This window comes from Lepisosteus platostomus, chromosome 18 (assembly GCF_059453375.1).
Source record: "Lepisosteus platostomus isolate fLepPlt1 chromosome 18, fLepPlt1.hap1, whole genome shotgun sequence".
NCBI lineage: Eukaryota > Metazoa > Chordata > Actinopteri > Semionotiformes > Lepisosteidae > Lepisosteus > Lepisosteus platostomus.
In genome coordinates, this window is record NC_142628.1 from 9,080,050 (window position 1) to 9,095,437 (window position 15,388).

Sequence of the window (15,388 nt, forward strand, 5' to 3'; positions counted from 1 at the left end):
AAAGGAGCAATGCTGTCTCCAGAAAGTGAAAAAAAATACTTCACATTCTTTGGCTCCTCACCTTTTTCATGCCACGACTTGCCTAATGTTCGGTTTTACTTTTTATTCTGGCCTGGGGCACGACTACAATAAACTACTCTTGAGCTTAACAGGTAGCATAATACAAGTCACTTCAGGGGAATTTCATCTGTAGCTAAGAGGGTGTTGTAAATCACACTGAACATTAATGATAAATTCTCCTCACCTACTTCAAAGACGTTGCCCAGTGATTTTTCCATCCCAGGATGCCATCCTGGCAAAATGTTTGGAACACTGATGATTCTTTCCTCTTTTCAATGGACCCTGTTCATCCAGCTGCAACTTGGAGAATTCTATAGAACACAACCTGAAGTCATAGGGGGTGACGTCTTTTGTCCTTCTCATTATCCACTCTCCCTCATATACAGCTGTCAATATGCTCACCTAGTATCCTCACATACCAGCAACCAAGAAAGAGGCTTCTTAGCAAGTCAACTCTGCATGTTTCGCAGTTCTCATTGCTTAGAAGGGCCCAGTCCGCACTCCTGCAGAGTGTCAGGAAGGCAAGGGAAACGGAACCTGCTCGTGAACAGGACACTCATATATGTACTGTACGTAGCAACCCGCATTTTAAATGTATTGTGATTCACTCACATTCTCTAGTCCCACAAGGGAATTTTTAATATAAAACTGACCACCAAAAAAAGGAAAGGCATAGTCTCAGAACATGAGGTTACAAACTACTATTATTTATATAATAAAGTATGGGTGGCACAGTGGCACATTGGTAAGCTTTGCTGCTTCTTGGGGTCTTGGATTCAGTTCCTGGGGTGCTGTCTGCATGGAGTTTGTGTTTCTCTCTGTGTTTGTGTGGGTTTCCTCTGAGTACATCAATTAGCTTCTGGGAAAATTGACCCTGTTGTGAGTTTGTGCATAATTGTCACTGCAGTGTCCCATCCAGGGAGTATCCTGCCTTGTGCCCATTGCTTTCTGGGATAGGCTCTGGCTCCTGGACCCATGACCATGACCATTGGATAAAACGGATGTACAAATATAATATAATTATTATGTATAACAATAACAAAAATCAAAAGCATTCCTTATGAAACAGTGTAACTACCATATCTTAAGAAATGTTCAAATCAATCATTAACAGTCATTAAAGAAAGCTGTTTTTAGTGGAAACATTCTAAACTGATGGTACTTAGAACCCTAACTTCTAAAAAATCATCAATCATGTGTTGTCCTCTAGAATCCTTTGCAGTTTATCACCCCATTGCTAATATCTTGATATGTACCTCTACTGATCATAGTTTTACTATTAACAAATTGCATTGTTATTGCTTCAATTTTCTATGTAGAAACCACTATTGCATCCATAAAAATAAATTTGTCTAATGAAGAAGTATCCTAAACTGTTTAATGCCTTGGATATTCTTTGTAATCACTTTAGTTTGAGCGATTCATTTCCATAGAAATTGTAGCCATAAAACACAACAGCATAAGAAAGGATACAAATGAAAGGTGACCATCTGGCCCATATAAACATACTGTAGTCAGTTGCTAGTAGCTAACTGAGCCTATGGTCTCACCTGTTCCTTTTTCAAAGCATACCAGCTTTAACAACATTGCTGGATAGCTTGATCCAGACTCCCAAAACAAAGAGTACCCTGTTATCTTTCGTTACCTTTGTTACAGGAGTCTGACATTTTGGAATACTGGAAATACCACATGAAACATAAAAACATTTTCCCTAAACACCCAGTACAATGGAAGAAAAAAAGGACAATTGTGTTTTTATGTGACACATTTGAGCTACTAAACTAAGCAAAAACACTACCAGTTTTTTGTTATCTTCATGTTCTGTATTGATTATGTTCTTGTATCCACACAAACAGACTGAGATGCATACCTGGAGAGGGGAAGGCAAATTGTGCAGCAAAAATGTTTTAGTAATTAATAAAGGAACATGTTGTTAAGATGTGGCCAAATTATTTAAGGTGTGGTTTAGTTATGGAAAATTATTTTGCACCTGCCTAATTGAGAATGCAAATGATGCAAAACATTTCTAACAGGTTCTAAACACTCCTTTTATTAAAAGCGCAAACAATTTTAAGTTTCATTATGATAGGACAAACATTTTCTTTTAGTCAACAGTTGAAGTTTCATTTGTCCTAATGTAATTTATGTAATGTCCTAATGTGATTTATAGGAGAGATTTATACAGTAAGTGATTTTTATATCTTAATAATAATAATTATAATTCATAACTTGAAATACTAAGCACCAATTTTTTACACTGTAAATCGCTTTTAAAAAATGCTATAATATTGTAAAGAATGTGTAAAGATATGTAATAAAATACATAAAATAAGAAAATAGAATTATTAGAAGAAAATTGCAGTAGTTGGACTTAATTTAGAATAATGATTGTAGCATTCTGTTTACAGCACCAAATGTTGGCCAAATCATTATTATATATGTTCAATATGTTGGTATAGTCATATTTGTATACTTCAGAACATAACCAAATATTATAATATACATAAAACACCCTTATATCTACAATTATGCAATTCGATTTGCATAATATAAATATTATAAAATATGATCAGAAGTAATATAGAATAGAATATTAAAATATTATAGAAATATGATCAGAAAGGTGATCAATTTTGTATTCATGAGACAGTAAAACATACAATAGGCAAAAATATAATCACTATATTAGACAATCAAAACAAGTTAACACTGGGGGATGTGTAGAAAAGTTTAGATTTTTAAAACATCTATACATAATAAAACAATATGTTTTGTTAACACATTTTCACTATAGAACTTTAAACGTGTGGTTCTACTCTAATTATGTTAACTGTCTGTAGTGATTAAACTCAGCTAGCACTTACTTGGTTGCTAAAGCTATGGAGCATCCTGAGTTTCAGCCCTAAATTCTGCTTTATGCAGTCATATTTTATGAGGTTTATTTTTCTCTTCACCATGTTCTTTTCTTTTTGAAGACGATCAGAAAAGCAATTCAAGACATTCTTTAGAAATAAGAAAGTATTGATAGCAGCATTACTTTGTTTGGAGGTTCCAACAATTGCATTACCACTCATTCAGTATTGGGAAGTAAATTATCTGGGAGAGGAGTTCACACAAGCTGGAGCCCATATGGGAAACTTGTGGTGCCAAGTAGGACTACTGTAAGTACACATATCTATTTTCCCTCTGGACAACATGTACCTCAGGGCTGTGGGGAAAAGGAAAATTGAGAATATCCAATCTAAAAAAGCCAGCATTTATCTGAAGTTACCTTACCGTGCTCATTCTGTGTTAATGCAAAGTCTTTGTAAAAAGTATGACAATAGGGGGAGCGGAGCGGTGGCTCTGTGGCTAAGGATCTGCACCTGTGGCTGGAAGGTTGCCGGTTCAAATCACTTGGCCAGCAGAGGAATCCTACTCCATTGGGCTCCTGAGCAAGGCCCTTAACCCAACTGCTCCAGGGGCACAGTACATTGGCTGACCCTGGGCTCTGACCACCAGCTTCTTTCTGTTTGTGTGTCTCATGGAGAGCAAGCCGGGGTATGCGAAAAAGACAAATTCCTAACACAAGAAATTGTATATGTCTAATAAAGTGATCTTATCTTATCTTAATATGACACATGAAGTGTTTGCAATAAAAACATCTAGCAAGGAGAACAAATGGAAGAAGAAGATTTTATTTAACATTTTATTAATTCAATTAATCACAAATAAAGTATAGTAACTCCAGAAACACAGTCCATATAAAGGAGTGAGAAATAAAAAAGTCATTAAGCTTATATCACTTTTTCTTATGTGTTTTAGCTCTCAGTAATAAATCTGAAGAAAAATCATTGGCGTATGTGCTACAGAAACTTCAAAATCAGTACGTAAAACAATAAAACAAACCGCCATCTGTGCCACGTGTGGGATCAAAACATGCAATAAAAATATTTTAAAAAATCACTTTATACTGCATTGGAACTATTAAGACTCACATGCAAACTGCAAAACAATATGTGCTTAGAATGATTAAAACTACAACTCTTCAGGGGCTCTCCATTATACTAGATAAAGCATATAGGCTTTAAATACAATATTATCATTCTCAAAAGAATCTAATAAGTCCAAAAAGAGCAACATCTTAAAACACATTCTCATGGGAATTGTATTTTATATAGGGACCTTAATTTAAGACATTCATTGTATTTAGGGATTAATATTTATTGTTCAGAAATACCAGTAAACTACTTCCTGGTGTGGGAAATACTGTCACGCTAAGAAGCAAATTGAGAACACTAATGATAGTCTTCAAAAACAACCCATTTCTCAAAATCTATTCAGAGCATTCTATAGGACACTTAAACCGATGAGGAAATAGAAATGCATCTATGTACAGTACAGCAATTATGTTAATATGAAACCACCAAGTATAATTTTCCCTATTTTAAGATTGACAGTAAATTGCCTTTGATCAATTATTGTATGATTAAACTAAAGTATGTTTTCAATATAAGAAAGCTGCATGTAGCTTTTACTACATGTCGATTGTGTCTCAGACTGCTGTTCAGAACTTTAAAAGAACATTAGAAGTCGGATGTGGGCAGGACTTCATATCTGACCCTTGACACCCTGGCTTTGTAGACAACTGTTCCACACACAAGGACAAGGGCAATCAGGAGAGTCCCCATGATGAACACAACATTCAGGTTCAGGTTCAAACTGGAGGCTGCAAAAAGGGGGATAAATGGTGCTTTAAATTTGAATCTTATGTCAGGAATATGCAGTCCTGGTCTTGTTGCAACTTTATTCCAGTTCAGCTCTTAATGATTATTAATCATTAATCATTAGCTGCATTATTAGCAGATCAGCTTATTACTGGTCTCAAGAACTTGTCCCATGCTGGTGCTTTAAAGAAACACAGAAATCCTGTAGATAAACTGGCTCTCCAGACACAGAATTAGACACACCTATACATTATACATACTGTAAGCTTTTGTCAATGCAGAATGGGAAACAGCCTTTACAGGAAAAGCTGCAACACCTCCAGATCTTTATTGTCAGTATATTTCAAACCAAAAAATTACCTCACAAGATTTTGTTTGTACAGTAGTTGAATGAATACTGTGAGGTTGAATCTAACCATACTTTCAACCCATGTGTTGCACTTTTTTTTAAAACAAAATAATGAAGTTCTCGCTGAAGCGACTTTTTAACTGATTCTTTTAGTTCTTATCCAAAGTTACCTGCACTGCCAGCGCTCCGGGTTAGGCGCACAGGCCCCTGGGAAATGTAGTGTCTGGCAGTCTGTGAGGCCACTGCTCTCCTGTGAAGGTGATGCCCTTGAGAACTGGAATTGCCATTGGTACAGCCCTGGGCACACCTGGTGTAGGGGTTGCCAGCCTGGCACAAGATGACTGTGCAGCTGATGTAAACCTTAAATCACACAAGGGCACAGACGGCACTGAACAACAGTGAAATATCAAAAAGAATACCTGGAAAAACTCAGTCGAAAAAAGTTACAAAAGGTGCATTTACATCGTGTGCTTTTTTCTTTAAGAGGTATTTTTGACTTATGAAAATGTATTGTATTTTACTTAACCTCTTTTTCATTGTCTTTCATTGTATAATTACTGTAAGTATGAAAATCACTTAAACGTACATTAACAATATACAGCGGGAAGAAATTTTTAGATATGGTAACATCTGTTTTCATTCAAAAGATTTTTGGAAGCTTAATAGTCATTATTTTTCTTGTCTTCCATTAGCTTTTTAAATTACATTGGCATCAAGGTAAGATCTTTTCATCTCAATCTGTATATTTCACTGCTTTATTCTGAAAATAGTTATCAACCAATGATCTACAACACTGTAGGTTCAATTCAATATACTGTTGTGCTATAAATGTGATTGTCTTTCTTACCTCTTCAAATTGGCCAATGAAGGCAAAAGCTTCCATTCCAAACCTGTACTCTGTCTGGTTACTCGGGAAGACCTGAACTGTGTTATCTTGAACACACCTAAAAATACAAAGCAAATATGTTTTTATATTAGATTAATCACAATTATGTTTTTTATACCACACAATCTACAAATAAATGAAAAGGAGAAACAAGATGTGATTTGCTTAACCAGCCTCTGACCATATAATAAAACAAAATGGCAGCAGAATTTTTTTAAATGAAATTTACGAATTGCTCCATTACAGAATCTGCTCACACAGGTGTTGGTTCAACGATTGGACCCTTCCCCAGCTATGCATAGGTGAGGAATGTACTGTATGATTATCCAGTAACTCGAGAGTTTTGACATAGAGCTCAGCTCTTGCTTCACAACAATGGACTGGCAACACAGCCGATGCAGAGCTATTCTGCTGATGTTCTCGTGCTCCACTCTACCAGCCCTTTCAACTTCCTGAGGCAATTAAACTCGACCTCCAAGAGCAGCTGCTTACCCCTTATCTGAAGAGAGCAACTATTCTGTTTGGGAAGAACCATGACCTCCAATTTAAAGAAGGCTCAACATAAAAATGTGAATCTAGAAGCCCGTGATTAAGGACTCGGCTAGAGCGAAGCAACAGAAAGGCATGGGGCTCCCAGGAACATCCCTGAGACCCTCTCCTCTACACTTCTGCAATGTTTCACACAGGAAAGATTGCAGACGTCTTTCCTAACAGTTCCTCTCAACCTCCAATTTTATTTTCTTACCCATTTCTGATGATGTCATAGAATACGGGGTCATTGGGGTCGTCATGAGGAGTCGCTCTGCAAGACTCCACAAACAGCTGGGTGTTGGGAAGAGATGATGTCGCCACAATGTCCATGTAAATCATCTGCTGCAGTTCGACTGTCACTGGGTAAGACCTGGAGTCGATCATTCTGTTGTACAGATCGGAGCTGAAGAGCTCAAACTGATAGGTGAACCTGCCGAAGCCAGACTCCGTGAACACGTAGGGAATCTTGTGCGCTTTGAACTCGAAAGACACGTTACCCATCTTGGGGTAGGAGCAAGAGAATCCAATCTCTACCAGATGCTTCCTGGTTATGATGTCGTTTAGGTTATCAAATGATGTAATCTCATTTTTGAAAATAAGATATTCGGGATCTTCCTGCAAATATAATGAATAAAAAAATAATTAGGCTCAAACGTTTCTGAAACCTTAAGCAATAAGGTGCTTGAAATAAAGGTGCTGCAATCAAAGTTGGAAACATTTTAGATGATGTGAAATAATTTATATTCAGTTTCAAAATTATACTTTTTTTAGGCTAACTGAGAGACACTGTATTTGGGAAAAAAAATCAGAAACAGTAATTACCTCAAGCTGTGTTCCACAGGAGTGAAGTGACATTATTGCAACTACATGAGTGCCGTTGGAAGTCAGTGTACATGAGGGGTCATTGAGACGTAAATGGCTTTCATGAATTCCTCTGACTGAAGACTTGAGCACAGCAATTTTCATGGTGTTCTCAGTGCATTCAATGTCAGCTTCACCTGTTCAATGCAAATTTTATTTGTAAACACCACCGTGCAGTATCAAATGATGTAATTTCACTTTGGAAAACAAGATATTCCTTATCTTCCATCAAACACATTGAATAAAAAAATAATTGCAAATACCTTAAGCTGTGTGGCTTGAACTATTTTTTGTTAGTGTGATATTTACAATACGATGTATTTTAACATTAATATATACAACCATTTTTTCTGACATAAAAGAAAAGAAATTTAAAAGTACCACTTGAAAGTATGCCCTCACTTCGGCTATGGTACTATATGTATTGCCACAAATCCTTTTGCTTTCTCCAATAACAGTACTCACCAGCGCTTATATGATTTCTTCCAACAAAGACAACAACACATCTCAGTTCAGACTGGTATCTAAAGAGATCAGTTAATGAAATGAATTTAAAATTAGCATTTAAAATTAACATTAACCTTAGCACTTTTTAAATTACCTTCAATAACTGTTTATGTTGAATAATAATAAAATATAATAATAACATCAATAATAATAATAACATGGCAAACGTATGTACTGTGTGTAGTGATAGTTAATCTCTTACTCACCCATCTGTGGTCTCTGCAGTAAAACAAATGGGCACATGATCATTTAAGTCATTTTCAGTTGGAGTCCATCTTATGAATGCTTGTCCGATTCTGGATCTTTGGTCATATTGGAATGACTTTGTTATATTCAGAGGCCCACTGATCTTGATGTCATATATCCTTTGGAAGATTAAATAAATATGTAAATAAAGAGCTTTGATATTTATTTATTTTTTTATTTTAAGAATCCTAACAGACATTCATAAATGTTCAAAAGTTGCTATTACAGTCCCCTTTTAAATTCCACATTGTTTGCAAGCTGTTCTGAACAGCCACAGAAACCATGATTTGGAATAATTGATTTTATGGGGTGACAAAAGAATCACGAACGAGTCTCTCAGTTTGCTTAGTTAAAAGATTTATATCCTGTGGTGTTGATGAACACAAATATCTACAATTGACAATTGCAATCTAGAACTGCCAATTGATTCTTACATAGTGGTTCAAATCACTGGCTTCTCTACCAACAGTGGGAATGAGGATGAGCAAATACTGTAGGTTCCACTGAGCCTCAATCCTTTTCCCTTTTGACATACCCCAAGCTCTGTAAAGGTTAAAGGGCATTTAGTACTTAACAGAGCAGAGGTGCTGGGGCGTGAGACAACTCAAGGGTATTGTTTCGCAAATTTGAACTGCCTTCCTGTTTCATAAACAAAATAGACATAATGTCTTACGTTGTGTAGTTTGCTTGTGCTCTAATGCTGATTTCAAACTCATGATCCACGGAGGCATTCAGAAAGGCACCGTGGGCTGGGGTGGGAGACAGGAGCTTGGGTCTGTAATCTCCAAATGTGCAGGAAGGCACATCGTTATCAACTGAAATCAACGGAAAACAAGAAATCTAAAATTAACCTCAACTTCAAAGTTAGATCTAAATGAAAATACATTGAGCTAAAAAAACAATTGCAATATTTTTCAAAACAAAAGAGTTGTGTATTGACCCCTTACGCTGAAGATAAGTATACCGTGATTACAGAATAAAGAACACGTCTGTATGTCTGACAACAACAAATTCTTGTCAGAGATTTTTGTTGTGTTTCAATTAACACAATGGCAGATGACTACAGGTCCCCCCCGTCATTGTCATTGGCCAAGTATGAAGTTTTGTTTCTCCTTGCATTCAGACTGAAGTAAAAAAAAAAAGAGAATGAACCCACTACCCTACATGAAATATTTCCATAGAAAATAATGGACTATTTGTCTTAATTCTAATTTATTTGTTCTAATTTAAGGAAAGGGTTTGGAAATACATACCTTGAACAACAAATTGTAAAGGAATCTTACTCAGGGGCGGACTGAGAAGGGAACGGGAGTATGGTGTGGTTGTAGTAGTTGGGGATGGTGTGGTTGTTGTAGGCCACCACCACCAGTTTGAGGCTGCTGTGGTAGTAGGTTCAGGGGTAGTAGTAGGTGCTTGTGTTGTTGCTGAAAACCACCACCACCAGTTTGAGGCTGCTGTGGTAGTAGGTTCAGTGGTCGTAGTAGGTTCAGGTGTTGTCAATGGAAACCACCACCACCAGTTTGAGGCTGCTGTGGTAGTAGGTTCAGTGGTCGTAGTAGGTTCAGGTGTTGTCAATGGAAACCACCACCACCAGTTTGAGGCTGCTGTGGTAGTAGGTTCAGTGGTCGTAGTAGGTTCAGGTGTTGTCAATGGAAACCACCACCCCCAGTTTGAGGCTGCTGTGGGAGGCAGAGAGGGTGACGTAGAACCTCCCCCGATAGAACGGATAGAACGGTGTGGGACCAAGGGCGATCTGCCGGACGATGTGCCATCTGTGTACGTTAAACTAACATACTGCCTTGGAAAATCCTCCAGCACGATTTCAAACAGATGATTCGTCTTTAATGAGTAGTGGTACGATAAGGTACATGTATTCTGGAAAAAGCAGAAACTGTGGTTACATACACATATACAGCAAGTTCAAAACACTGGAAAAATTAACCTGTTTTTGACCCATGGATTTACATGATAAAAATATGCATATATGGTAAATATATACTAATTCAGTATATTGAAAATATTACAGACAGCTGGGACTTTTGCATGAAAGCTGAGTTAAATAAGCGCTTTAATATGAAAAAAAATATTATTGCAATATAATTTATTATATAAGCAATTGCAAAAGCATTTGTTGTTAGTGGATACTATCAGATAATTTCTAAATTAGAATAAGAAAATTAAACATACAAATAAGCTTATCGAGCTGATTCATAAATCTAAAGTTTTAAAATCTGAATTTAAAATTTTAAGTTCTTCATTAATACAGTATAGAAACAGGGATGTTGAGCAATATTTTAATTAAAACAAAGGTAAATGATTTTTTAATTTCACCCTTTGTCTGTTTTGTGAAGTCATGAAGTCGTGCTCTTTGGGGGAGTCTGTTAAGTGGTATGTAGAGCTTTTTGTTTATTCCCGAAGTATATGTTGTTTCTAGAACCCTTTGCTGTATGTGTATGTCATGATTCATTACTCTATGGTTCTTTTAACCTTACTTCATCAAGGCTGAAATCTGGATGTGTGTTGCAGGAATAGCATTCCGAGTTTGACCTCAATCCATATCTGCATCTGACATGATCTCCATCTGGGTCATGTGCCAGTAATCTGTATGTTATTGGACAGTTTCGGGGGACTCTGATAAACACAAAATAAGACAGCAGGTAATTTTAAAGCAAGTTATATTTCATACAATGCATTAGTACAAGGCATGATTTATCTCTAATCTCAAAATGCTTCTCAAGACACAGGAGTACAATATATAAACAATCTATATTGCCATACCTGATTACTGGTGGAAGGGTAGTTACTGGAGACCTGTTTGGTTGTCTGGTGTCCGATCTTGTTCCCAGATCAACATATGTCAAAAGTTGCCAAGAGGGAGTATCGTATGAATCATAGATCCAGCAACAGCTTGACTCACTGTAATATTGAAACAAACAAATGCAAAAAAAGAAATATTTTTTTTGTAACTGAAAAAATGCATTCAGCCTATTACATTACTATGTCACTTGTAAAACTGAGAAAACTTCCTTACCTCAGTTCAAAAGGTTTGTCACTGGCAATGCTTCTGGTCATGACTCCCTCTGCCTGACACCAGCCAGCTCCTAATGGGTCGTCATCTATTTTCCCATATTGAAAATGGGTGTTTTGTCCACAGTTCCCACTACGGCATGGCCAGTAAAATTCCTGATGGCAGCCAGTTCTAAAGGATTCTTTGTACCGAATGTCTACCTGTAATTCAGTTTTGCTAATTTGTTAATAATTTGAGTTATAATTACCACATCAAGATATTTATTATGGTTTCATAAAATTCAAAAACAAGAGACAGGATCAGCACTTTTTTTGTGTCCATCTTGTATTAACACTTCCCAGTAGTGAAAGCCTATTATAATAATAAGGATTTTTTTCCCTTTACTTATTTCTGAAATGATTTGTCATATATCCATATAAACACACAATTCCTTTTGCATTTTTAAAATAGCTTTATTCAGACCAGTAAAACAGGTACTTGCAAAAACAATTTTACATCTTTAGATCATGATTGACTCAGTGTTTTCTTTAGTTCACAAGAATCAGACATTGCTGTGGTCAGCACTATTACAGTGTATTTTAATTAGGAGTAATTTATCTTTTTGGTTTTTCTTCCTGCCAAAATGGAATGGAAAGAACACATTGTGCAAGTCAGTTGAGCATTAAGTACAGATTAAACAGGATGAAGAAATGCAATTAAAATATTAGATATTTTCCACTATAAAAGTATTTTCAATAACCACTATACAGTCCAATATTGAAAACACAACTCTTACCCTGAAAGTCCCGTCTGGGTTTCTTCCTTTGGGACTGAAGGTCATGATCCCACCTTGCAAATGGGAGGCAAAGGCACTGGAGCCCAGGCTCAGGCAGACCACCAGTGCAAAGGCAGACATTGTAACACTGTAGTTATTTCACTGCAGTGAACAGAAATGCAAAGACAGGGACAGTGTCTTATATAGACGATGGAAACAAATACCAGTGAAGTCACCTGTCACTAACACAATAGGAGTTAAAAAGGAAAAATGAGGAAGTTAATCAAACATGATATACAGCAAACAATTGATGAGTTCTTGCTTAATTTATGTCAAAGTTGTTATGTAGCAAGAGTTAAAAAAGGTGTCAGAAAGATGCCACATAAAAAAAAAAAACGTTTGTTGGGTTTATGTTATTATTGTTGGCTAGTCAACTATTGCTATGTTCTGCAGTGTGTATTGATGAGGTAGGCTAGAGATTAGGGCTAGGACTGGAATGCACAAACACACCCAGTGTATCTGAGCATTTGCTACTGTTAATGACAGCAACCCAAGTACTAATGACCCATAAGTCTACAACACCAATTTTGAAGAAAGGCCCTGCCCTGATCTGATGTGTAAAATTACCAATTACAAAAGTGCTGACTGGCATTAAACAATTAAGTTATTTAATTATTCTAGTTTATTATTGATCACAAGTGTTTCATAATCAATGATTTTAATAATGTTAAATGAAATATTTCTAGTATGAAAAACGACCAAATGTAAGATCAGAGATGCTATTGTTACTAAAAAATGTACTAAACTTTATTTCATATCATTTATTAAAATGGCATTGAATGTGTTTCATCATAAAATGAAAAGCTAATTTGACACACATATAGTAAGCACTGGTACCGTTCATTTGAAGTAAACCCACTAATTTGTTTAGCTTAATTGGCTTCCAAGTGTTATCCTGACAGACTCGGGCACCTGGGTTTTATAACACTAAGAACAGGAACAACAAAGGCTGCACTAACAAAGCATACATTTGTGTTTTATTTATTTTTTACACAAACATGGAAACCTAAAAAGATAGCTCAGGTGGGTAGCTGCGTCAGCATGCGTAGTCTGCAAAGGAATAGGTGAACTAAATAAGTAATAGGTTTATTCCATGCTGAAAAGAGGAGAGAGCAAAAAACACAACGTTTTGACTGTGGAGCCTTTGTCAGGTGTGGCACTTTCAGGTTGACACCTGAAGAAGGCTCCACAGACGAAACTTTGTGTATTCTCTCTCCTCTTTTCAGCATGGAATAAACCCATTATGTGTTCCTTTGCCACCTAAAAAGATTGCACAGAACTGCTTTAGATTTGCTCATGTTGAAAAATGGCTCGGCTAATTAATTAGAAACCTATCATGTTTCCATATAGCAGCCATATCACCCTGCAACTCACAACTGGCAACCCACTGAAACTAAGCAGATGTGAGCCTGGTCAGTACCTGGATGGGAGACCTCCTGGGAAAAACTAAGGTTGCTGCTGGAAGAAGTGTTAGTGGGGCCAGCAGGGGGCACTCACCCTGTGGTCCACGTGGGTCCTAATGCCCCAGTATAGTGATGGGGACACTATACTGTAAACAGGTGCCGTCCTTCGGATGAGATGTAAAACCGAGGTCCTGACTCTCTGTGGTCATTAAAAATCTCTCGAAAAGAGAAGGGGTGTAAACCCCAGCGTCCTGGCCAAATTTCCCATTGGCCCTAACCAATCATGGCCTCCTAATAATCCCCATCTATGAATTGGCTTCATTACTCTCTGCTCTCCTCCCTCAATGGGAAATTCTAGGTGGATGCTGCATATTGGTGGTGGTGGAGGGGAGTCCCCATTACCTGTAAAGCGCTTTGAGTGGAGTGTCCAGAAAAGTGCTATATAAGTGTAAGCAATTATTATTATGTTTCTAGCTGCTGTCAATCTTATACAAATAAAATACACGCTGAATGCTGCATCTGTGCAGACCAAGACAGCTTTCTGACCAGCATTCTGTTTTCAAAATGCTGTACATTGTTAAACAAGGGTTTAGGTATTTAGCATGTTAAGTCCAAATATGACAGGTATTGTCCTAGAGAAAAGGCTGTCCCAACATTATAAAATTATATTACTGTGTGAATCAAAATGGTGTTCTGATCACCATTACTCTTTTATGTTATTGAATTATAAACATCTAAACTGATCTCAGTTGAACACTCTGTAGTGAATCCACATCAAAACTGGCAGGTATCATGCCTGGCACTTGCAAATTAATATTATAACATTATTGCTGAGTCTGCCAAGACAGTGGCTTGAATCAAGTGTTATAAAAAAGCTTTTAAGGTCTTCTTTCCCAGAGGCAGTAAACCAACTGATTCAAAAAATGACAAATATGAGAAAAACTCACACCAGGTTCAGAATGGCAAAGGCAGGTGTTGTTATAATATTTGATTTCAATACGGAGGAACAGATGCCACCTTTCAAAACTTTCTTTTTGGGAGCCATTGCGCTGATAGAATTGGGATGTGGCCATTATATTTTTTAGTTTCTTTTAATCATTTATATCTTTCCAGACATTGTAGAACACTGAGTCATCCTAACAAGGAGTGGAAGTGATTCCAGGTTTCAAGCAAGACCTCCAAGCTGTGACTCCACTGCCTTTCAAGAAATATGAGAGGGAGTGCTTCCAAGACCTCCAAGACCTGCAGTGAAAGAAAGTAAAGAAGACAAATTTCTATAATGCGAGGACTATTTCTGCAATACCAAATAAAAGGTACTACATAATTGTAATGTAAATTGAAATTAAATTTAATGTTGAAAAACAAAAAAATGAAAACACATGTGCTTACACTTGTCAGGTGAGGTCTGTACTTTTATTTTGTGGTTTGTGTTTTGTCTGTCCATAACATACTGTACCTTGATCATTCTTCTGACTGATTTCCTCATTGTATTCTTCTAATGCACCTGTTTAGCATTTCCTTAAATTAGGTAAGACTGAGACAGGAAACATACTGAGTAGCAAAAAAAAAGAACAGCATGTCTTCAATTTCACTTGTTACATGTCTTTTTTTTATATTGTACCAACTATTTATAATGTTAAAACATGGACTTTAGTAGCTTTTCTTGTATTGCCTCACTGGATAATTTTCCTTAAGAGCCTTGACTTTCTATGGTAACTAACTTATTTTGTTACAAAGGAACAAGTAACAGGTTTATTCCATGCTGGACCTTTAGGCTGACACCCGAAGAAGGCTCCACAGACCAAAAATTGTGTTTTCTCTCTTCAATTTTCAGCATGGAATAAACCTATTACTTGTTCCTTTGCAGACTACGCATACTGATCCAGCTACCCACCTGAATTATTTTCTTACTGAGTTCTCAGTTGTGAAACTGAACCTTTATTCACACTAATATGATTCATTTGAATTCACCTCTTAAGCATGTTAGAGATTGTCTT

At 36.7% G+C, this 15,388-nt stretch overlaps 1 protein-coding gene across 1 annotated transcript; it reads right to left on the reverse strand.

Annotated features, from left to right (window-relative positions):
- Positions 1–3,721: 3,721 nt before the first annotated feature.
- Positions 3,722–12,108, reverse strand: LOC148645606 (uncharacterized). The gene is made up of 13 exons (XM_088612121.1): positions 11,950–12,108; positions 11,178–11,374; positions 10,925–11,062; positions 10,639–10,777; positions 9,400–10,021; positions 8,820–8,961; positions 8,107–8,265; positions 7,859–7,917; positions 7,355–7,530; positions 6,747–7,147; positions 5,963–6,059; positions 5,286–5,475; positions 3,722–4,768 (listed from the first exon to the last, which is right to left on the reverse strand). The coding sequence occupies exons 1-13, from the start codon at positions 12,067–12,069 to the stop codon at positions 4,626–4,628; spliced, it is 2,583 nt and encodes an 860-aa protein (XP_088468247.1). The 5' UTR covers positions 12,070–12,108; the 3' UTR covers positions 3,722–4,625.
- Between the last annotated feature and the right edge of the window lie 3,280 nt (positions 12,109–15,388).

Excerpts from the sequence above, each read along its gene's own strand:
- LOC148645606 (XM_088612121.1), bottom strand. The coding sequence starts at position 12,069 with ATGTCTGCCTTTGCACTGGTGGTCTGCCTGAGCCTGGGCTCCAGTGCC. Across the intron at positions 11,375-11,949 it reads ACCCAGACGGGACTTTCAGG|GTAGACATTCGGTACAAAGA; the intron begins GTAAGAGTTGTG and ends ACTGAATTACAG. Across the intron at positions 6,060-6,746 it reads TATGACATCATCAGAAATGG|GTGTGTTCAAGATAACACAG; the intron begins GTAAGAAAATAA and ends TTGTATTTTTAG.